The 24332-nt window shown below is 42.8% G+C and overlaps 1 protein-coding gene across 5 annotated transcripts in view; it reads right to left on the bottom strand.

Annotated features, from left to right (window-relative positions):
- xylb (xylulokinase homolog (H. influenzae)) overlaps positions 1-24332 on the bottom strand; it is a 61509-nt gene that overhangs the window by 20939 nt on the left and 16238 nt on the right. For 3 of the 5 annotated variants that reach the window (XR_010464062.1, XR_010464061.1, XR_010464063.1), the window contains 7 exons: positions 24175-24290; positions 23729-23802; positions 23101-23197; positions 9947-10005; positions 8786-8873; positions 3539-3600; positions 2618-2683 (listed from right to left, as the gene is read on the bottom strand). Coding sequence is in view for 2 of the 5 variants with exons in the window: in XM_065019404.1 (XP_064875476.1) it covers positions 2664-2683; positions 8786-8873; positions 9947-10005; positions 23101-23197; positions 23729-23802; positions 24175-24290 (454 nt within the window). In the remaining 3 variants the exon portion in view is untranslated. The remainder of the gene's footprint in view (positions 1-2617; positions 2684-3538; positions 3601-8785; positions 8874-9946; positions 10006-23100; positions 23198-23728; positions 23803-24174; positions 24291-24332) is intronic. The other 2 variants (XM_065019404.1, XM_065019403.1) reach the window with 2 other exon arrangements.

The raw sequence follows: 24332 nt of genomic DNA on the forward strand, positions 1-24332 counted from the left end.
ACATATCTATCACATAAACCTGTTAAAAGCATGGAAAGTGAGAGAAACACTAACGGTCACGTACCCCACACACACTCAGGAGACAGCCGAAGTAAATATTTCACCTAGGTCCACTTAGGTTGGAGTCAATAAAACTTGTTTTTCAACCACTCCACAAATTTCTTGTTAACAAACTATAGTTTAGCAAGTCGATAGGAACATCTACTTTTTCCAACAATTGTTTACAGACAGATTATTTCACTTATAATTCACTGTATCACAATTCCAGTGGGTCAGAAGTTCACATACATTAAATTGACTGTGCCTTTAAACAACTTCGAAAATTCCAGAAAATTATTTCCGGCTTTAGAAGCTTCTGATAGGCTAATTGACACCATTTTAGTCAATTGGAGGTGTACCTGTGGATGTACTTCAAGGCCTACCTTCAAACTCAGTGCCTCTTTGCTTGACATCATGGGAAAATCAAAATCAAAATAAATCAGCCAAGACCTCAAAAAGAATTGTAGACCTCCACAAGTCTGGTTCATCCTTGGGAGCAATTTCCAAACGCCTGAAGGTACCACGTTCATCTGTACAAACAATAGTATGCAAGTATAAACACCATGGGACCACGCAGCCGCCATACAGCTCAGGAAGGAGACGCGTTCTGTCTCCTAGAGATGAATGTACTTTGGTGCGAAATGTGCAAATCAATCCCAGAACAACAGCAAAGGACCTTGTGAAGATGCTGGAGGAAACAGGTACAAAAGTATCTACAGTGCCTTGCGAAAGTATTCAGCCCCCTTGAACTTTGCGACCTTTTGCCACATTTCAGGCTTCAAACATAAAGATATAAAACTGTATTTTTTGTGAAGAATCAACAACAAGTGGGACACAATCATGAAGTGGAACGACATTTATTGGATATTTCAAACTTTTCTAACAAATCAAAAACTGAAAAATTGGGTGTGCAAAATTATTCAGCCCCTTTACTTTCAGTGCAGCAAAATCTCTCCAGAAGTTCAGTGAGGATCTCTGAATGATCCAATGTTGACCTAAATGACTAATGATGATAAATACAATCCACCTGTGTGTAATCAAGTCTCCGTATAAATGTACCTGCACTGTGATAGGCTCAGAGGTCCATTAAAAGCGCAGAGAGCATCATGAAGAACAAGGAACACACCAGGCAGGTCCAAGATACTGTTGTGAAGAAGTTTAAAGCCGGATTTGGATACAAAAAGATTTCCCAAGCTTTAAACATCCCAAGGAGCACTGTGGAAGCGATAATATTGAAATGGAAGGAGTATCAGACCACTGCAAATCTACCAAGACCTGGCCGTCCCTCTAAACTTTCAGCTCATACAAGGAGAAGACTGATCAGAGATGCAGCCAAGAGGCCCATGATCACTCTGGATGAACTGCAGAGATCTACAGCTGAGGTGGGAGACTCTGTCCATAGGACAACAATCAGTCGTATATTGCACAAATCTGGCCTTTATGGAAGAGTGGCAAGAAGAAAGCCATTTCTTAAAGATATCCATAAAAGGTGTTGTTTAAAGTTTGCCACAAGCCACCTGGGAGACACACCAAACATGTGGAAGAAGGTGCTCTGGTCAGATTAAAACCAAAATTGAACTTTTTGGCAACAATGCAAAACGTTATGTTTGGCGTAAAAGCAACACAGCTCATCACCCTGAACACACCATCCCCACTGTCAAACATGGTGGTGGCAGCATCATGGTTTGGGCCTGCTTTTCTTCAGCAGGGACAGGGAAGATGGTTAAAATTGATGGGAAGATGGATGGAGCCAAATACAGGACCATTCTGGAAGAAAACCTGATGGAGTCTGCAAAAGACCTGAGACTGGGACAGAGATTTGTCTTCCAACAAGACAATGATCCAAAACATAAAGCAAAATCTACAATGGAATGGTTCAAAAATAAACATATCCAGGTGTTAGAATGGCCAAGTCAAAGTCCAGACCTGAATCCAATCGAGAATCTGTGGAAAGAACTGAAAACTGCTGTTCACAAATGCTCTCCATCCAACCTCTCTGAGTTCGAGCTGTTTTGCAAGGAGGAATGGGAAAAAATGTCAGTCTCTCGATGTGCAAAACTGATAGAGACATACCCCAAGCGACTTACAGCTGTAATCGCAGCAAAAGGTGGCGCTATAAAGTATTAACTTAAGGGGGCTGAATAATTTTGCACGCCCAATTTTTCAGTTTTTGATTTGTTAAAAAAGTTTGAAATATCCAATAAATGTCGTTCCACTTCATGATTGTGTCCCACTTGTTGTTGATTCTTCACAAAAAAATACAATTTTATATCTTTATGTTTGAAGCCTGAAATGTGGCAAAAGGTCGCAAAGTTCAAGGGGGCCGAATACTTTCGCAAGGCACTGTATATCCACAGTAAAAGGAGTCCTATATCGACATAACCTGGAATGCCGCTCAGCAAGGAAGAAGCCACTGCTCCAAAACCGCCAAATAAAAGCCAGACTACGGTTGGCAACTGCACATGGGGACAAATATTTTACTTTTTTGAGAAATGTCCTCTGGTCTGATGAAACAAAAATACAACTGTTTGGCCATAATAACCATTGTTATGTTTAGAGGAAAAAGGGGGAAGCTTACAAGCCGAAGAACACCATCCCAACTGTGAAGCACGGGGGTGGCAGCATCATGTTGTGGGGTGCTTTGCTGCAGGAGTGAAAATCACAAAATAGATGGTATCATGAGGCAGGAAAATGATTTGGATATATTGAAGCAACATCTCAAGACACCAGTCAGGAAGTTAAAGCTGGGTCTTCCAAATGGACAATTACCTTGAGCATACTTCCAAAGTTGTGGCAAAATGGACAACAAAGTCAAGGTATTGGAGTGGCCATCACAAAGCCCTGACCTCAATCCTATAGAAAATGTGAAGGCAGAACTGAAAAAGCATGTGTGAGCAATGAGGCCTACAAACCTGACTCAGTTACACCAGCTCCGTCAGGATGAATGGGCCAAAATTCACACAACTTATTGTTGGAAGCTTGTGGAAGGCTAGCTGAAATGTTTGACCCAAGTTAAACAATTTAAAGGCAATGCTACCAAATACTAATTGTGTGTATGTAAACTTAAATGTATTTGGCTAAGGTGTATGTAAACTTCTGACATCAACTGTATATACAGTGAATTATAAGTTAAATAATCTGTCTGTAAACAATTGTTGGAAAAATTACTTGTGTCATGCACAAAGTAGATGACCTAACCGACTTGCCAAAACTATAGTTTGTTAATAAGAAAATTGTGTGGTTGAAAAAATAGTTTCAATAACTCCAACCTAAGTGTATGTAAACTTCTGATTTCAACTGTATGTACAGTACCAGTCAAAAGTTTGGATACACCTACTCATTCAAGGGTTTTTCTTTATTTCTAAATGTTCTACATTGTAGAATAACAGTGAAGACATCAAAACTATTAAATAACACATATGGAATCATGTAGTAACCAAAGAAGTGTAAACAAATCAAAAAATATATTTTATATTTGAGATTCTTAAAAGTAGCCAACCTTTGCCTTGACAGCTTTGCACACTCTTGGCATTCTCTCAACCAGCTTCATGAGGTAGTCACCTGGAATGCATTTCAATTAACAGGTATGCCTCGTTAATTTGTGGAATGTCTTTCCTTAATGCGTTTGAGCCAATCAGTTGTGTTGTGACAAGGTAGGGGTGGTAAACAGAAGATAACCCTATTTGGTAAAAGACCAAGTCCATATTATGTCAAGAACAGCTCAAAAAAGAGAAATTACAGTCCATAATTACTTTAAGACATGAAGGTCAGTCAATCTGGAAAATGTCAAGAACTTTGAAAGTGCAGTCGCAAAAACCATCATGCGCAATGATGAGCCTGGCTCTCATGAGGACCACCACAGGAAAGGAAGTCACAGAGTTACCTCTACTGCAGAGGATAAGCTCATTAGCCTCATAAATTGCAGTCCAAATAAATGTTCCACAGAGTTCAAGTAACAGACACATCTCAACATCAACTGTTCAGAGGAGACTGTGTGAATCAGGCCTTCATGGTCGAATTGCTGCAAAGAAACCACTACTAAAAGGACATCAATAAGAAGAAGAGACTTGTTTGGGCCAAGAAACACGAGCAATGGACATTAGACCATTTTAGATTTTTGGTTACAACCGCCATGTCTTTGTGAGACGCAGAGAAGATAAACGGAAAAATCTCTGCATGTGTGGTTCCCACCATGAAGCTCGTAGAAGGAGGTGTGATGGTGTGGGAGTGCTTTGCTGGTGACACTGTCTGTGATTTATTTATTCTGCAGTGATATGCCATCCCATCTGATTTGCACTTAGTGGGACTATCATTTGTTTTTCAACAGGACAATGACCCAACACGCCCCCAGGCTGTGTAAGGGCTATTTGACCAAGAAGGAGCGTGAAGGAGTGCTGCATCAAATGACCTGGCCTTGACAATCACCCGACCTCAACCCAATTGAGGTGGTTTTGGATGTGTTGGACCTCAGAGTGAAGGAAAAGCAGCCAACAAGTGGTCAGCATATGTGGCAACACTGTTTTGGTTACTACATGAGTCCATGTGTTCTTTCATAGTTTTGATGTCTTCACTATTATTCTACAATGTAGAAAATAGTAAAAATAAAGTAAAACCCTTGAATGAGTAGGTGTGTCCAAGCTTTTGACTGGTACTGTATGTATATATGTATGCATGCATGTATGTATATTATGTGTGCTTGTTTGTGTGTGTAATCGTATGTATGGAAACATTTATTCTAGGAGGTGGGATATATTGCTTCCATATCCGAAAAATGAGAATTACATTTCAAGTGCTTGAAGCAAAATATCCCACCTCCTAGAATAAATGTTTCCATACATACGATTACACACAGTGTCACACAGTGTCACACCCTGATCAATTTCAACTGTCCTCGTTATTGTCTCCACCCCCTCCAGGTGTCGCTCGTTTCCCCATTGTATTTATACCTGTGTTTCCTTTCTCTCTGTACCAGTTTGTCTTGTATGTTAGTCAAGTCATCCAGTGTGTTTTCCCGTACTGCTTTTGCTATTCTCTTTTTGATAGTCCTCCTGGTTTTGACCCCTGCCTGACTCTAGACTTCTTTCCCACCTGCCTGATCATCCTGCCTGGCCTGACCTTGATTCTGCCTGCCCTTCGGTACCTTTTAAACTCTGAACTGGTTTTGACCCTTTTGCCTGTCCACAACAAGTCTCTTGCCTTCCCCTATTGGATTAATTAATATTGTAAGACTCCAACCATCTGCATCTGGTTCTCGCCTTGTGTCATGATAGATAGCTTTGAATAAATGCTAAAACATCAATAGGGCATCATCAAGGAAAAGGTTAGGTCGCTTCGACCACATGTCATTTTATTAATATTTGTTTCTGAAGGATACTGTTTGAAGAGAAGCTGTATAGTGTTTAAGTTCAGTGTTTCTCAAGGAACACTGTGACGAGAAGGTGTATAGTGTTTAAGTTCAGTGTTTCTGAAGGACACTGTATGAAGAGAAGAAGCTCTATAGTTTGTGTTTAAGTTCAGTGAAGGTGTAAGGAAGAAAGGTTTCGGGTCTAAATTGGTCACGATGTCAACGGTCGCTTGCGTAAGACATTATGGCACCGCTGACCTTTTCTGCAGGAGTCGAATAGCTTGTCTCTACGATATCTGTTGACTCTGAATGCTCTTGACATTTGACGCCAGGTTATTGGGTGCAGGGATATTGTTTTAACGTATCGTGGTCTAGGCTGTGTAGAACAATGCCATAATCACTGTGGCTTTCCAGACTCAATTTATTTTCGCTTCCATCATTGAAACTGACATTTTCAGCTCAGATCTGACAACGCAATCTCCAAATAATATGTCACTTATGAAAGGAAAAACATCAAATACGTACGTCAAATTTGTTTGACATTTGTAGTTAAGTAAGGAAGGCAAGATGGAAATATTGCTGTGGTGTATTTTATGGGCCATTATATGCATCATACATATACAGCATTATTCTACATCAGTTAGTTTACATGATTCAACATGGATGGCTAAGTGGGTCAATGAAAATTGGGGCGAATGCTTCGTTAAGTCAATATTTATGTTGCAAGTCACATGACATTTATGCAAGAATTATGGAGGCCTGCTGTGCTTAAGTGCTACTTATCCAAGCCCCAGACCCAGTTCACTCATAGGCTGGTAATCAAAAATCCATGTATTTACTTAGCTGTACCTAGTGAGCCATGGCTGAGAAACTGTGGCACGACATCCAACATTTGACTCAAGCCAAAACACGGCATAGAACAATTCCTTTCTCCGCTCGATAGCCTTCATTTGTGTGTGTGTGTGTGTGAGTGCGCACACATGCACTCGCATGTGTTTCTGCCAAAAAAGACAGAGTGCTTCATTTCAACCGTCCCGAAGACGTGGAGGCAATTGGTCTTGGCAGACTTATTGAATGAAGTCAGGTTCCATCCGGGCTACATTTTAGAGACGTATTTATTGGTTAGTTTCTAAGCCTCGGTCCCTGGCGTGGAATCTAAAATGAGGCCAAAAAGCCCGGCCTGTCAACAACATACAGGAACTGTCTCCCCCGTCACCCTAAAACATGACAGAAATACTAATATTAATGAGATCACTCAGCATAGAAATTACACTGGAGAAGCACGTTACCCCCCCCCCCCCCCCACACCTGCTCAACCCAACCACTATCCCCCAGATTCAGACCCTCCACCCCCGCCCTGCTTCCCACCTCTGGAATATAATAAACAATGACAAGCGATTCAAACTGAGCACTGCATGTAATGAAAATGGACTTTGGTTGTCGTCGTAGGACCTAGAACAGTGGCTCTGTCTCTGTTCCCCCCAGACCATGTATTGCGTCGCGCAGGGCCTGGTGTTTGCGAAGTGGGGGAGGGGAGGACGCAGAGACACTTCATTCTTTATTGTTTAATTAACAGTGTGAAGAGATGAGCTCTCGTCAACATCATCTCCGCAGGCATTCTTTTTTATGAGCAACTTATGACAAGATCTAATGATTAGACTGGTGGTGAAGCAAAAGGCCTGATTAATCAAACACATGCCGTACATTTCTCTGGCTTTGTTATACTGTTTTGTCTATCTGCCTCTAAGCTACTCATAAATCATATATCTTCCTCCCTCATTCATAATCTCTATATAGAGTATCGCTAATGAGGAGATTCAAGCCTTCAGTGTCGAATTGTTTCGTGTTTTGGCCATTGTAACACGAGCTAGATCTTTGAGCAGTGTTGTAATTGCCTCACACTGTGGCTTGGTACATTGAAACCACACCTGGGTTCAGATGGTATTCACTTTATTTCGTACTTTAGCTGCGCTCGATTAAGCTTGCCTGGCATGACCGAACCAATGGAATCATCTTAAAAGTGCAAGCCCTGCCCATCCGGCACTCTAGGCAGACTCAATCAAAGACCCGAGGCGCATAAGCAGTGTTTATGGAAACCGGGAAAACATTGGTGAAAGGTGAGACCGCAAAACAAGTATGCATAATAAAATAAGAATTAAAGCCTAATTTAGGAGTGCTAATCTCTAAAAAGCCATCGATTCAATGCCATTTATTAAATGCTAAGACATTAAATTCCTCTCGCTGACATTTAAAAGCTGTGACTTACTGACAAAAGGATTACTAAGTGTTGACTGTCTTTTCTCTTTCCTGCTGTACGTCAGATGATTCAGACATGGATTCAAATAGTACTTGTCTTTAATCTACGTTGAGTATTTGATTGCGCCTGCCTGGAGTGCCAGATGGGCGGGGTTTGAACTTTTGGGAATATTCCATTGGGTCCATTTCCTCAGGTGAGCTCAATCAAGAGCAGCTAGTGTATTTGAAACAACAAATATTATTTGAACCCAGGTCTGCTACTGTACATACATTCGATTTTGGGGAAGGAAATAGCATTTCATCTTTATGATAATGGGACAATGAGAGACAATCGATCCCATTGATCAAACTTCCAGATGACAAAATTCATGCCCAAAAATCCCCATGAATCAGACTAATCAATTGATTATTATGACAAAACATGTCAGCTGCACAAACAGAACATCAATCCAAATTTTCAATGAAATGCACACATTTGTCTTACTGTTTGAATGCAGCTTCTATGATATATCCCTGCCTAGTACACTTCGAAGGAAAGACTTCTTCAGATTATTTGATGCTGCAAAAAAATCGTCTCTTAGAATTATTAACCGCTTGATCTTTTCTGTATGCCGGTTCCATGCTGGCTTAAGCCTTTGAAGTGTCAAAGTTCAAGAGAATTCACTGAGGAAAATGTTTTCATTTGTCTTAATTTAGTACACTTCCAGATGAACATGTGAGTGAATTACTGGACATCCTTTTAATGTCCAGCATAAACATATCCAACATGGGTGCCCTCTAAACTCCATCAGATGGAGGAATCGGCTGAACACAAAATAATGCTAATATACCAAAGGACAAAGGAGGCAGGAAATTATATTGAATAACAGCATGAGTCACTCTGTACATGTATCTCCATAAGGGTTCGTATAGCAGCGTTCTTCAACTCCGGTCCTGGAGAGCTACTGCAAGCACAGTCTTTTGTTCTAGCCCTGCAGTAACACCAGCTGAATCCGCTATTATGGTTCAGACCAAAGACCAAGATTAGTTGATGATTTAAAGCAGGGGTATTGGTGCTGGGCTGGAACAAAAACCTGCACACCCAGTATCGCAGCTCTCCGGGGCCAGCGTTGGAGAAACTCTGTTGTATATGTCAGTCTTACTCACCTTGCAGGGCCCTGTAGCCACAGCCTAGACAGGCAGAGTTGGCCACGTCAATGGTGTACACGGGAGCATCAAACACGTCAGATAGCACCTGAGTATGGAGAGAAGAGGAATGGGGCCGCATGCTATTGGAAATATTACTGTCTGCAAATGTTACATTATGAGTCACTGTCCGTAATATAGAAAGCAATGTCTAATGACACATACCTGAACTGAATTCTATACTGTGGATTGTATCTGTATTTACACAGGTTAGTGGTGGCTTAAATAAGATCTCTAAACACTGCAGAGAGGATAGAAGGCTATCATTTTCATCCATTTCGCTCGCAACAAGAAACGAAACAAAGGAACAAAAGAGCATAGTTTCCTCATGGTTATTGTTTCCTGTTTTGAGGCCGATTGATTCCATTTCCACTCACTTAGTGTAAAACATACACAATTTTGCAGCGCTCTAATTTCATTACCTTGCCAATCATCAGGGAATAACCTTGTTAAGGCGTGAAGCGATACAACATTATGTTTTGTAATAAAAAAATAATTAGACGGCAAACAAAACATCTGTAGCGTCAAAATATTTCTAACATGTAACAACATCATCACAGAGAGAATATGAATACATAACAAATGTCTGTTCCACAGGGGCTTGGCATGGCAACGCATTCTAATGGCTCCATTTCCAATACTGCATCATGTCAATATCATTGAAACTGAGCATGCCCAGCACCAATTCCACAACACCCACACAAATATAGTGAAGGGACTGTAGCCAAGTGTCTTGCTCGAGGGGGAGCACATTGTAAATGCATGGGGTGTGCTGGGCTGAGCACAACAAAGGGGCCATGAGAACACACACAGGGCCTAATGTATGGAGAGAGAGGTCAGCCGGGGTTACACGAATCACAAGGCCTCAAACACAGCTGTGTGGCCCTGCAGGAGACATGGCAGTCAGATGGCATTAGCTTCACGCCTCAACCTGAGGACAGCACACATACTGTAATCAGCTACTGTGTGTGTGTGTGTGTGTGTGTGTGTGTGAGCGTTTTTATCCAAACCACACAGTAGCGCCTTTGAGAAACAGGGGTTATAAATAAACCATTTGTAGGGGATAGAAAAAGGCAAAAAGAGAGTTTATAAAAACATGAGACGGTTATCAACACCACCAACCTGCAGAATGTCCTTGTTAGAAGAAGCCCCTCCGGTGGCCAGCACTCGAGTTCCTGGAACTGAAGAGAGAATTCTGACATCAGTGACACCGCTGATGAGACATTTATGACAGAAGTTTTGCTACTGCAGCAGTGAGTAATCGTTGATGTTTGACTGCATGTTGAGTTTAGAGGCAGAGAGAGAGAGGGAATGCGAGAGAAAGCGGGTTTATTGAACATAAGCACTTGAAATACTACTGTCATGCATTTTTGTACTTTCTTATGCGACTTGAAATTGGCCTCTCAAAAGAGCTCTTCACAAGTGTCAAGAGAGAACTGAGAATACTGAAAAATATGAAACAATGTCCGCAACTGATATGCTCCCAACAGTGATTTATTTGTGAGATCAGAACATGTTCAATAAACCCTCTTTCTCTCACATTCCCTCTCTCTCTCCCCCAACATGGAGAGTATAATGGGCCAATGGACCCTTCGCTTAGCCCCGACACAGAATTTTGGCCAACCAATCTAGAGCTCCAATTGACAGCAACTGTTGTCAAGTCTGACACCTCAGGCAAGCTGAAACTCATGTTTGAAACACATGAAAGCAGTGAGGGAAGTGGGAAAAACGGATAATTTTCTTAATTATAATTATTTATTTTTTTAATGGCTAAATAATTGAATAGTGCAACAGGAGTACTTGCTACCGTGATTCCTAAAATGAAGAGCCTGTTGGGAGTATTTTTCGAATCTGAAATTATAAATGTGTTACATGGTTTGCTAGCTCAGACATCATTGACCACCAAACGTTGCTAAAGCTAGCTAGCCACTTAATATACGTTAGCTAGCTATGTTAGCCATGTTATTAATACAACTCCCATCTACTGTCGTCAGCAGAAAAGGATTTGAGAGCACTAGTTTACTCCAAAAGTGGTTGTAGCTAGCTTTGACTACATGCTGACACTGGCTAGCCACACTACAAACAATTTTAGCAGGTTCCCGTGAAGCAATTCCAATGACAGTCCACCACAACATATCCAAGAGTTTCCTGATTAAGTAGGGGTAGTCTGTGTTTCATTTAAATGTAATTGCGTATTAAAAACAGTTTGAGATCATTGTGAGTGGATTTTGCCAGTGGTTAGAAGGGGGACATGTTCTCCGAGGTTGCAACAGTAAGGATGGGGGGATTAACAAAGGGTCAATTGGAAGATGAGGATGACACTTTTGAGGAGATGGGAAACTACTGTAGCGACCCGCACAGACAGCTGTGTGTTATGTGTTAGGCTAGGAGGTGGTTGTGTTGTACTGACCAGTACCCGGTGTTCGCGGGGTCCGACATGTCAATCAACCTGCTATCTGCCAATCACGGGAATACCTGGAATGTTCTGATACCGGGCATCCTGGTGGTTGGCGGAGTGGCGTGGAGGGGGGTTGGGCAGGGGGGTGGAGCATTGGAAGTTAAGACCAGGTTCAGCTTTTGTTCTCTCTCTTACGTCTGGGCTTCACAACAGAAGGTCACGATTGGCTTGTGGGTTATCTGTCATCTTTTTGGCGTGTGCTACGGCCCAAACAGTAGCCTGTGTAAAGTTGGTTTAATAAACCGTCAATTCGCAAACTCAAGCCTCTGCCTGGACAATTGTTCATTTATGATCTAGTCAGGTCATTACACTACGTTGCCCCTATATCGTCAATGGGCTGCCCGGAGCATTCTGGGTACACTCCGACAAGGAGATCTCTCCAAGGAGTTAATTGGGCGCTAGCACAAAAACACAAAATGAGAACGAATTACGTGAAGAAGCTCAACCTTAGTAAAATATCAGGTTTACTTACTGCTGCGTAAGTACTCCTAAACTGCTACAAAAAAGTTACTTCATTATTGCACCGTGAAAAGAGTAATTCCCTTCTTGACCCATAACCTGAATTTTAGAAAGTATTGCGTGACGATTAGCTTAGCAACCGCACGACACAGCATGACAACGTGATTTGTGGAAACTGCTGGGTAGAGCGTTATGCATTTCTCCATACATTTCCCGCTGAGATTCTTATCTCCTCCGTTTCTAATATCTTTGCAGGAAGGTTCCATAGGGTTGGTTGTTTAGCCGCAAAACAGAAGGGGTTGGCTTAGATTGTTGACAACATGTAAAGTATATTTCGTCTCCAAATGTTTTTTGAAAACATAACTGTGCACAATGAGCAATTGTTGTCTCTCAAATAGATTGTTATGTTGCTGGTATCAAGAACTAGCTGAAATGAGCCACCTAAGATTCCCCACATTGCAGCTTTTTGTCATTGTTGTTTAGTTATCTGACCGCTCATAATCATAACACCACACGGCTTTCAGCCCCAACGATGCACGTTGTCAGCCAACCCATCTATAGGATCTGTATAGTTGACCCAGAGCCTCAAATAGACATTTCATCAATTGTTCCAGTCTATTGTTCCAGAGTCTACAGTATTTCACTCGTGCATTGTGATCTTCTAATCTATACTAAATGAAAGAGAGTGCTAATTCAATACCAGTTCCAGCAAGATTCATCACAACAGGGAAGAAGGGTAGTAGGTTCATTGCAATTGGAGTGAAAGTCTACAGACCTCCAGAAACTGAGTAAGAGATCCTTACTGGAGCATACTCCTCTGTCCAACAACATAAAGACTTACTGGAGCATACTCCTCTGTCCAACAACACATAAATACTTACTGGAGCATACTCTTCTGTCCAACAACATAAAGACTTACTGGAGCATACTCCCCTGTCCAACAACATATAAAGACTTACTGGAGCATACTCCCCTGTCCAACAACATATAAAGACTTACTGGTGCATACTCCTCTGTCCAACAACACATAAAGACATACTGGAGCATACTCCTCTGTCCAACAACATATAAAGACTTACTGGAGCATACTCTTCTGTCCAACAACATATAAAGACTTACTGGAGCATACTCTTCTGTCCAACAACATATAAAGACTTACTGGAGCATACTCCCCTGTCCAACAACTTATAAAGACTTACTGGAGCATACTCCTCTGTCCAACAACACATAAATACTTACTGGAGCATACTCCTCTGTCCAACAACACATAAATACTTACTGGAGCATACTCTTCTGTCCAACAACATATAAAGACTTACTGGAGCATACTCCTCTGTCCAACAACACATAAATACTTACTGGAGCATACTCCTCTGTCCAACAACACATAAATACTTACTGGAGCATACTCTTCTGTCCAACAACACATAAATACTTACTGGAGCATACTCCTCTGTCCAACAACACATAAATACTTACTGGAGCATACTCCTCTGTCCAACAACACATAAATACTTACTGGAGCATACTCCCCTGTCCAACAACATATAAAGACTTACTGGAGCATACTCCTCTGTCCAACAACACATAAATAAGGCTTTATAGAGCATTCATAAAATCTTCATAAGCACTATTGATTATACTACACAAAGGGTGTTATGAAATATCTGTTCCTTGGTCAAATGTGGCACAAGTGTTTGCAACCCTTTGTATAGCATGACATTGACTTATGCATCATTTCTAAAACATCTATAGAGTCCTTAGAAAGGCTTCATTAGCTCGTATGTTCCGTTTATGGTGGGACCATTTATACAGTAGCCTGTACTGCATGACATCTTTCCCACCGTGGGTGTCGAAACTCATGCAAATACGCAATACATGACCACAATATATATATATATATATATATATTTATATCCATAAGGCTCCACATGAAACGTGTTAACAGCGTGAAATTGAAATTTGTTCAGCAATCTTTGTTTCAGGTGGTTTTACTGAAGCATTATTATAATATATACTGTGGTGAGACGGAATTGGCTCTCCCGTGTACACTATTAAAAACAGTCACGCCGGCCGATGTTAGCCTTGGGGTGTCAATCTGAATGAAATGGATCCCCAGTATGCCTTCCCCAATTGATTTGTTGCTTTGTTTTGCCTCCCTCAATGACGAGATGTACTGAAGGTCGGATGTGTAGAAAATAAAGCAACTCAAAGTATGGAGAGAGGGGGAGAAGGGAAATAGGCTAAGCGCCAAAAAGTGTCTAAAATGACAGTAGCAGCAGGGGTTTTGATGTAGTGATGTTCCCTCACTACATAAGAGAGAAAGCCTGGTTAAACCATACGGAATCCTGGGCAAAATCTGTTTTGATGTCAGGCTATAACGAAGATACATTTGCGTTTTTCTTCATGCACATTTCTTATCTATGACAAGGGGTTGCTAGAAGCACCGTAACACTATGAGGAAAAGTGTAGTCTAAAATCTATAATGACATTTTCTACAATCATTCCTCACCAATGTCTTGGAACACCTGGGGCGTCATTGGGTAGAACATGTTGAACAAGCATAAACCAGAAAACACCCATGTCCTGTCAGTGAGGTATTGGCACATCCATTTCCTTAGCATGTTACACTCTGCATCACTGCACCGGTCTTCTCACAGATCAATACACTGTTGCATAAACAGACACACAGACACATACACAGTCTCTCTCTCCGTCTCACACACACACACACACGCACACACACGACCCTTGTCATAGAGTGGGCGTTACTAAGTCTGGCATTTGCAGGGCACTGGGTTCCCCCACCTATATGCCTGCTGCTCTCCTGCCTGTGCGGTGACTGTATGTAAATAACACCCGCTCTACTCCTCTCTGCTCGCCACATAGGGATCTGATTAAGATCTACCTGTATAGATCTGCATTCATCAAATATTCATGAAGGCCGCTTGCATTCCTTGTGCATGGACACTACATATACAAACGTATGTGAACACCCCTTCAAATGAGTGGATTCGGCTAATTCAGCCACACCCATTACTGAAAGGTGTATAAACTCAAGCACTCAGCCATGCAATCTCCATAGACAAATATTCGCAGTAGAATGGCCTTATTGACGAGCTCAGTGACTTTCAACGTGGTACCGTCATAGGATGCCACCTTTCCAACAAGTCAGCTCGTCAAATTTCTGCCCTGCTAGAGCTGCCCCGGTCAACTGTAAGTGCTGTTATTGTGAAGTGGAAATGTCTAGGAGCAACAAGCTCAGCCGGGAAGTGGTAGGCCACACAAGCTCACAGAACGGGACCACCGGGTGCTGAAGCGCATAAAAAGCGCATCTGTCCTAGGTTCCAACTTCAGCACAAACTTCAGCACAAAACTGTTCGTCGGGAGCTTCATGAAATGGGTTTTGATGGCGAAGCAGTCGCACGCAAGCCTAAGATCACCATGCACAATGCCAAGCGTCGACTGGCGTGGTGTAAAGCTCGCCACCATTGGACTCTGGCGCAGTGTAAACGCGTGATGAATTACGCTTCACTATCTGGCAGTCCAACGGACAAATCTGGGTTTGGCGGATGCCAGGAAAACATTACCTGCCCGAATGCATAGTGCCAACAGTCAAGTTTGATGGAGGAGGAATAATGGTCTCGGGCTGTTTTCCATGGATCGGGCTAGGCCCCTTAGCTCCAGTGAAGTGAAATCTTAACGCTACATATAACGCTGCATACAGCGCTGCATACAATGGCATTCTAGAGGATTCTGTGCTCCCAACTTTGTGGCAACGGTTTGAGGAAGGCCCTTTCCTGTTCCAGCATGACAACAGCTCTGACCCCCGTCCATAAATCGAGGTCTAGAAATGGTTTGTCGAGATCGGTGTGGAAGATCTTGACTGGCCTGCACAGAGCTCTGACCTCAACCCCATCGAACACCTTTGGGATGAATTGGAACGCCCGACTGTGAGCCACAGCATGGTAGCAGCACAAAACATGGTACAAACATTATTGGGCACAGACATCAGCACAAAGGGCAAGAAGGTAAAGATAACAATATATCACGCAAAGCAGCCACAACTGTCAGTAAGAGTGTCCATGATTGAGTCATTGAATGAAGAGATTGAGATAAAACTATCCCGTTTGAGTGTTTGTTGCAGCTCGTTCCAGTCGTTAGCTGCAGCAAACTGAAAAGAGGAGTAACCCAGGGAGGTGTGTGCTTTCGGGACGTTTAACAGAATGTGACTGGCATAACGGGTGTTGTATGTGGAGGATGAGGGCTGCAGTAGATATCTCAGATAGGGGGGAGTGAGGCCTAAGAGGGTTTTATAAATAAGCATCAACCAGTGGGTCTTGCAACGGGTATACAGAGATGACCAGTTTACAGAGGGGTATAGAGTGCACTGATGTGTCCTATAAGGAGCATTGGTGGCAAATCTGATGGCTGAATGGTAAAGAACATCTAGCTGCTCGAGAGCACCCTTACCTGCCGATCTATAAATGATGTCCCCGTAATCTTGCAAGGGTAGGATGGTCATCTGAAACAGGGTTAGTTTGGCAGCTGGGGTGAAAGAGGAGCGATTATGACAGAGGAAACCAAGTCTAGATTTAACTTTAGCCTGCAGCTTTGATATGTGCTGAGAGAAGGACAGTGTACCGTCTAGCCATACTCCGAAGTACTTGTATGAGGTGACTACCTCAAGCTCTAAACCCTCAGATGTAGTAATCACACCTGTGGGGAGAGGGGTATTCTTATCCACATTACCTTTGTTTTGGAGGTGTTCAGAACAAGGTTAAGGGTAGAGAAAGCTTGCTGGACACTAAGAAAGCTTTGTTGTAGAGCATTTAACACTAAATCCGGGGAGGAGCCAGCTAAGTATAAGACTGTATCATCTGCATATAAATGGATGAGAGAGCTTCCTACTGCCTGAGCTATGCTGTTGATGTAAATTGAGAAGAGCGTGGGGCCTAGGATTGAGCATTGGGGTACTCCCTTGGTGACAGGCAGTGGCTGAGACAGCAGATTCTCAGACTTTATACACTGCACTTTTTGAGAGAGGTAGTAAAACAGGCAAAAGACCCCTCAGAGACACCAATACTCCACAAGAATGGAATGGTCTTCCGTATCAAAAGCTTTGGCCAAGTCAATAAAAATAACAGCACAACATTGCTTAGAATCAAGGTCAATGGTGACAACATTGAGGACCTTTAAGGTTGCAGTGACACATCCATAACCTCAGTGGAAACCAGATTGCATACTAGAGAGAATACTATAGACATCAAGAAAGACAGTCAGTTGATTATTGACAAGTTTTCCAACACTTTTGATAAACATGGCAAAATAGAGATAATAGTTAGGATCAGCTTGATCTGCACCTTTAAATAAAGGACGAACCGTGGCTGCCTTCCGAGCAATGGGAACCTCACCAGAAAGGAGAGACAGGCTTGGTGATGATGATGGGGGCTGCAAGCTTAAAGAACAAAGGGTCTAAACCATCTGACCCAGATGTTTTTTGGGGGTCAAGTTTAAGGAGCCCTTTATCACCTCAGACTCAGTGACTGCCTGCAGGGAGAAACTTCGTAGCGGGGCAGGGGAAAAAGAGGGAGAGGCATCAGGGATAGTCACATTAGAAGGGGTGGGAGATGAGTAAATGTTGGACAGGCAAGGAGGCATGGCTGAGTCAAATAGGAATCCTGACTTAATGAAGTGGTGATTAAAGAGCTCAGCCATGTGCTTCTTGTCAGTAACAACCACATCATTAACTTTAAGGGACATGGGCAGCTGTGAGGAGGAGGGTCTATTCTCTAGGCCTTTAACCATTTTCCAGAACTTCTGCTCCTTAAAGTAACTCACTTTTGGCCTTCCGGATAGCCTGAGTGCACTATTTTTCTCATTTGCCTGAGCAAGAGCCAGTCAGCCTGGGTATGTGTGAGCCTTTCGCCAAATGCAATTCTTGAGGTGTCCACATACTTTTGGTCATGTAGTGTATATCTATCTATCTATCAATCTATCTATATATATGTATACAGTGGGGAGAACAAGTATTTGATACACTGCCGATTTTGCAGGTTTTTCTACTTACAAAGCATGTAGAGGTCTGTCATTTTTTATCACAGGTACACTTCAACTGTGAGAGACGGAATCTAAAACAAAAATCCAGAAAATCACATTGTATGATTTTTAAGTAATTCATTTGCATTTTATTGCATGACAGATGTATTTGATACATCAGAAAAGCAGAACTTAATATTTGGTACAGAAACCTTTGTTTGCAATTACAGAGATCATACGTTTCCTGTAGTTCTTGACCAGGTTTGCACACAGTGCAGCAGGGATTTTGGCCCACTCCTCCATACAGACCTTCTCCAGATCCTTCAGGTTTCGGGGCTGTCGCTGGGCAATATGGACTTTCAGCTCCCTCCAAAGATTTTCTATTGGGTTCAGGTCTGGAGACTGGCTAGGCCACTCCAGGACCTTGAGATGCTTCTTACGGAGCCACTCCTTAGTTGCCCTGGCTGTGTGTTTCGGGTCGTTGTCATGCTGGAAGACCCAGCCACGACCCATCTTCAATGCTCTTACTGAGGGAAGGAGGTTGTTGGCCAAGATCTCGCGATACATGGCCCCATCCATCCTCCCCTCAATACGGTGCAGTCGTCCTGTCCCCTTTGCAGAAAAGCATCCCCAAAGAATGATGTTTCCACCTCCATGCTTCACGGTTGGGATGGTGTTCTTGGGGTTGTACTCATCCTTCTTCTTCCTCCAAACACGGCGAGTGGAGTTTAGACCAAAAAGCTCTATTTTTGTCTCATCAGACCACATGACCTTCTCCCATTCCTCCTCTTGATCATCCAGATGGTCATTGGCAAACATTAGACAGGCCTGGACATGCGCTGGCTTGAGCAGGGGGACCTTGCGTGCGCTGCAGGATTTTAATCCATGACGGCGTAGTGTGTTACTAATGGTTTTCTTTGAGACTGTGGTCCCAGCTCTCTTCAGGTCATTGACCAGGTCCTGCCGTGTAGTTCTGGGCGGATCCCTCACCTTCCTCATGATCATTGATGCCCCACGAGGTGAGATCTTGCATGGAGCCCCAGACCGAGGGTGATTGACCGTCATCTTGAACTTCTTCCATTTTCTAACAATTGCGCCAACAGTTGTTGCCTTCTTACCAAGCTGCTTGCCTATTGTCATGTAGCCCATCCCAGCCTTGTGCAGGTCTACAATTTAACCCTGATGTCCTTACACAGCTCTCTGGTCTTGGCCATTGTGGAGAGGTTGGAGTCTGTTTGATTGAGTGTGTGGACAGGTGTCTTTTATACAGGTAATGAGTTCAAACAGGTGCACTTAATACAGGTAATGAGTGGAGAACAGGAGGGCTTCTTAAAGAAAAACTAACAGGTCTGTGAGAGCCGGAATTCTTACTGGTTGGTAGGTGATCGAATACTTATGTCATGCAATAAAATGCAAATGAATTACTTAAAAATCATACAATGTGATTTTCTGGATTTTTGTTTTAGATTCTGTCTCTCACAGTTGAAGTGTACCTATGATAAAAATTACAGACATCTACATGCTTTGTAAGTAGGAAAACCTGCAAAATCTGCAGTGTATCAAATACTTGTTCTCCCCACTGTATATATGTGACATAAAGGCACATACATCCTCAATTGCATAAGTATGCGTACGTGTGTGCCCACGCACTGACGCACACAGACCCACACACACACACACACACACACACACACACACACACACACACACACACAAGCATGCACTCAAAGACTATAGACCCAACCCAGAGTAAAACGTTCTGTGGGAAAAAAGAGGGCATATATCATTTCCAAATAGAATTGCTAGATGGAACAATCACTTGAGTTACATGAGAATTGTACATCTGTCAGTAAGTACAGTGCAGAGCTGTAACACTACAACAGTAGCCTACATGGCATTACAGATGATGACAGAATCCGTGTTTGTCTTGAAAGAAAGGCTCCGGTGTATAAAAAAATAATAGCCACTATTCTTCATAAAATGAAGCTATGCTGTCAAAGCACTACACTACACATCGTAACTTGTATAGCTATTCCTGATGGGAGGACATCATCTTAAAGGAATGTGCCACAACAAAACATGAAGACCGTAACTGAATACCTTAAAAACACATTGTTCCTTCCTCCTTTCCTTGAAGTTATCACTGACTTACTGTAACACAAATAGATAGGCGTAAACAACAGTGCTCGGCTATGAAAAACAAACTGACATTTACTCCTGATGTACTGACCTGCTGCACCCTCTACAACCACTGTGATTATTATTTAACCCTGCTGGTCATCTATGAATGTCTGAACATCTTGAAGAACGATCTGGCCTTAATGGCCATGTACTCTTATAATTTCCACCCGGCACAGCCAGTAGAGGACTGGCCACCCCTCAGAGCCTGGTTCCTCTCTAGGTTTCTTCCTAGGTGCCGGCCTTTCTATGGAGTTTTTCCTATCCATTGTGCTTCTACATCTGCATTGCTTGCTGTTTAAGGCTGGTTCTGTCTAAGCACTTTGTGACATCTGCTGATGTAAAAAGGGCTTTATAAATACATTTCATTGATTGATTGATTGAGTTTTATCACACAGCTTTCACCAATCCAGCAATGCTAGATCAGGGATTTCTTCAAGGAAGGATGCATGTTGATAGTATCCATCCACTCTATCGATGTTTCCTCAGTGGCTTGTCCTCTTTAAAGTAGCCAATGCCTTCCTCCCCCTGGCTGGAACGTATCAAAGGCAAGAAGCAGGGGGAGAAGAAAAGAGGGGGATACATGGTAGGAACAGGATGGCTGGATCGAAGGAGGAAGTAAATAATTCAAGGAGAACACCATGTCTGGCTGGATAATCAATGTTCCTTAGCGGTCAGGGAGATTCATTTATAAAGGCCCTCAAAGAGACTGTATGAAGAAGATATGCCCTAGGCATAATTAGATTTGATTGACATCATCATCACCATTCATATCTAATATTATCATTACCACAATTATTATCATTACCACTGTCATCAAAAGCAGCAGCACTACCACCATTATCATCACTGCCACCACCACCATTATCATCATCACTGCCACCACCACCACCATTATCATCACTACCATTATCATCCCTACCCCCGTCATCATCTTCACAATCATTTGTTTTACTTGAGGTCAGAAGTGACATTTAAGTCAGTCCTCTCCTCTCCTTTTTCTGTGATTAATCCATATCCTTTAGAGAGAACTGGTCAGTGCTGAGCAGGACATAAATCTACAAGCTTACAAGATGACTAGCGGTCGGAGTGAAATAGTCACTAGATTTAAAGAAGGATTCAAGAAGGGAGAGGGAGAGAGGGGAGGGGAAGGGACATGAGGAGAGAGGAAGAGACATGAGAGGAGGAGAGAGAGAAGTGAGGAAGGGACATGAGAGAGAAGAGAAGAAGGGACATGAGAGGGAGGGGAGAAAGAAAGAGAGTGAATGAGAGTACAGAGGGAAAGAGAGACAAAGAGAGAAGAGGGAGGACCAGAGAGAGAGAGCGAAAGAGAGAGCAGAACACAGTGCTCTTTAATAAACTGTAACCCGGGCGTCCCAGTCAACAGCAAATCACTTCTCCAGGATGTAAAGCAACATGCCTGTTCATAATATTCCATTTGAGATGGATATAACATAACCTCTCTCTCTGTCACGCCTGCTCTCGCTCCTCCTCCCTGGCGCTCGAGGGCGCCAGGCTACCCGTCATCATACACTCCTGTTACCAACATTACACGCAGCTGCGCTCATTGGACTCACCTGGAATCCTTCACTTTGTTGATTACCCCCTGTATATCTGTCTGTTCCTTGGTTGTGTTTCCTGTGTCCGCATTGTTGCATATTGTGATTGTTATTTGTCTGTGTTACCCGTGTGCTGACGCTGTTCCTGTCTCGTTCCATGTCCGTTCCCTATTAAAATGTTTGACTCCCCGTATCTGCTTCGCCTCTCCAGCATCATCCCTTGACACTCTCTGTGTGTAGCTAAATCTATAGAATTAAATCAGTTTAATTCTAGGACAACAGAACATAATATGTAGTTGAGTTGCATTTCCCACACTCAAATACTGTTAAAAAATACCTATAGTGTCAATAAGAGGGTTTCCTTTTAATAAAGAGTGATCTGTCAGTATGTGAATACATTATTCATTACTATTGATGGCCAGTGAGGGTCTTATTTGAAGTTAAATTCTCTGGCAGAATGTTGACCTTCGGTGACGAGTGAGTGAGATTTCAGCTTAGCCAGGCTACACATGCGCACACATATAGGACCAGCCCCAAACGTCATAAGAGAAATCAGCATCAATCGATGTACAAACCTGCCTGTCTACAGTATCTATCTAACCTGGTAGGCTCTGCCTCCTGAAACTCTCTGGGAAAAGTCTACATTTGAGCATTTCATTTTGCAATGGCTTTGAATTGAAAGGATGCGTTGAGAAATAGCAATGTGGCCCAGAGTGATTCCAATGATGACAGATGGACCAAACTGCTTGATTTGTATGAAGGCAACAGACAAACAGATCCCTCATGGACTAATTTAAAATATCCGCCTTGGCAGTAGTCAATGTGCTTTAATTGAACTAGCATCATCTGCCAAGATCCATACAGTAGCAGTTAGTAGAAATATCCTAACGGATCACAATATTACTCTGTTCTTTTTCTCCTTCAGCAAATTTGACTGCAATAATGGACTTCTTTTACGGGGGGCTAAAAAAAAACAATCTGCCGCTCGATACGAGGTCCTCAAGGCAAAATCACCGCCTTTGATTAATCACTAATATTCTGGACCGATATAGAGCCAAAATTGAGTCTGCCAAATAGCTGTGATAAGTGAGTGCGAGGGGTAGCCTATTCAGTCCTCATGCTTCAATATCTTTGAGGCATTCTGTTCCCTTCCGGGGGTTTTTGAGTGAAACTGCATCCAGCCACTATGCTAAAAGACTACTGATACTGACCACTGTGGAGAGAGAGGGACAGAGATAAGTGTGTGTGTGTGTGTGTGTGTGTGTGTGTGTGTGTGTGTGTGTGTGTGTGTGAGAGAGAGAGAGAGAGAGAGAGAGATGAAGAGAAGATAGATGAAGGAAATGCCAGGGGGAAGAAAATAGTAAAAAAATAAAGAGCGAGTAGAAGATAAGAAAAGAGAGAGAGAAAGTCAATGTACAATAATGAGTTAGGAGGGAAGCAAAAAATGACTACGAGAAAAAGAGAGAGGAGAAGAGAGGAGAAAGAGGAGAAAGAGAGAGAGGAGAAAGAGAGAGAGGAGAAAGAGAGAGAGGAGAAAGAGAGAGAGGAGAAAGAGAGAGGAGAAAGGAACTGCATCCACTCACTGATCTTATAACCAAGCTTTTCGGCGTGGACCCTCTTTGCCAGGAACTGTCCCTCAACCAGGGCTCGGATTTCCCCCTGGGCGGAGAAGCCGGCTACCTGAGCGGGACGACAGGGAAGGGGAACACAAAGAGAGGCTTTTGGAAAGCAGGCAAAGGAGCAGGGGAGTAGATGGGAGATTCCTGCCCTTACAGAACTTTCTTTGACTGGGGGAATGGAGAGCCTCCTTCCCACCGGGCTAAGTCCCCACCCCTTCTGACCTCTCTCCTCACATCACCCTGTAATGACGTCTCCTAATCCTCCGGCTTCACCGCCCCGTTGAAGGAGTTCACAAGGATAAGGAAAAGCGGGTGACAGCGATACTGTAGCCTCGCGTGACTTATCTTTGTCTGTCTTGGAGAAGGGCTCCGGTTGCTGTTTTGAAACCATTCATTGGTCAATAAAACATTGATCGATAAAAAAACTACATGCATTAATCTCTTACTTATGAATTACTTATGTGCTTGTACATCTTTTCATTTAGATGGAAACAACAGAGAACTACCGTTTCCAGTTTTTCATTTGAATTGCAAATAGAATCCCATCCATAATTTGACTTCCTTCAATACACAGCAGAGTCTTTGCACTGACCTTCGTATTTTCTTTGTCAAATCTGTGAACTCCGACTGCAGACGGTGTGATTTCCATGGCATCAAAGTAAATCCCTGGAAGAGAACGTTAGATGCCAGCCCATTCAGAATCAGTCAGCACCACATCAAAGTAAATCCCTGGAAGAGAACGTTAGATGCCAGCCCATTCAGAATCAGTCAGCACCACATCAAAGTAAATCCCTGGAAGAGAACGTTAGATGCCAGCCCATTCAGAATCAGTCAGCACCACATCAAAGTAAATCCCTGGAAGAGAACGTTAGATGCCAGCCCATTCAGAATCAGTCAGCACCACATCAAAAAGATCAAGCCGTTATCTGAAAACTCTGCCATTATCTGAATAAATCTGGGGCCTACAGTCTCTAAATCAATCCAACTTGATGACTAAAACAAATCTACTGATAGATACAGCATGTTTGACTTCATCACCTATGTTCCCGTTGTTCCCTGTTGGTGTAGTCCTCAGGACCGAGGAGAAGACTTCCCATGACCCTCCAGCACACTTGTTTCTGATCCTCTCTCTGGTCAGGGAGCCATTCTTATAGCTGGCAGGAGGCATATAAATATATATACACACACACACACAC

The sequence above is a fragment of the Oncorhynchus nerka genome, linkage group LG6 (assembly GCF_034236695.1).
Source record: "Oncorhynchus nerka isolate Pitt River linkage group LG6, Oner_Uvic_2.0, whole genome shotgun sequence".
NCBI lineage: Eukaryota > Metazoa > Chordata > Actinopteri > Salmoniformes > Salmonidae > Oncorhynchus > Oncorhynchus nerka.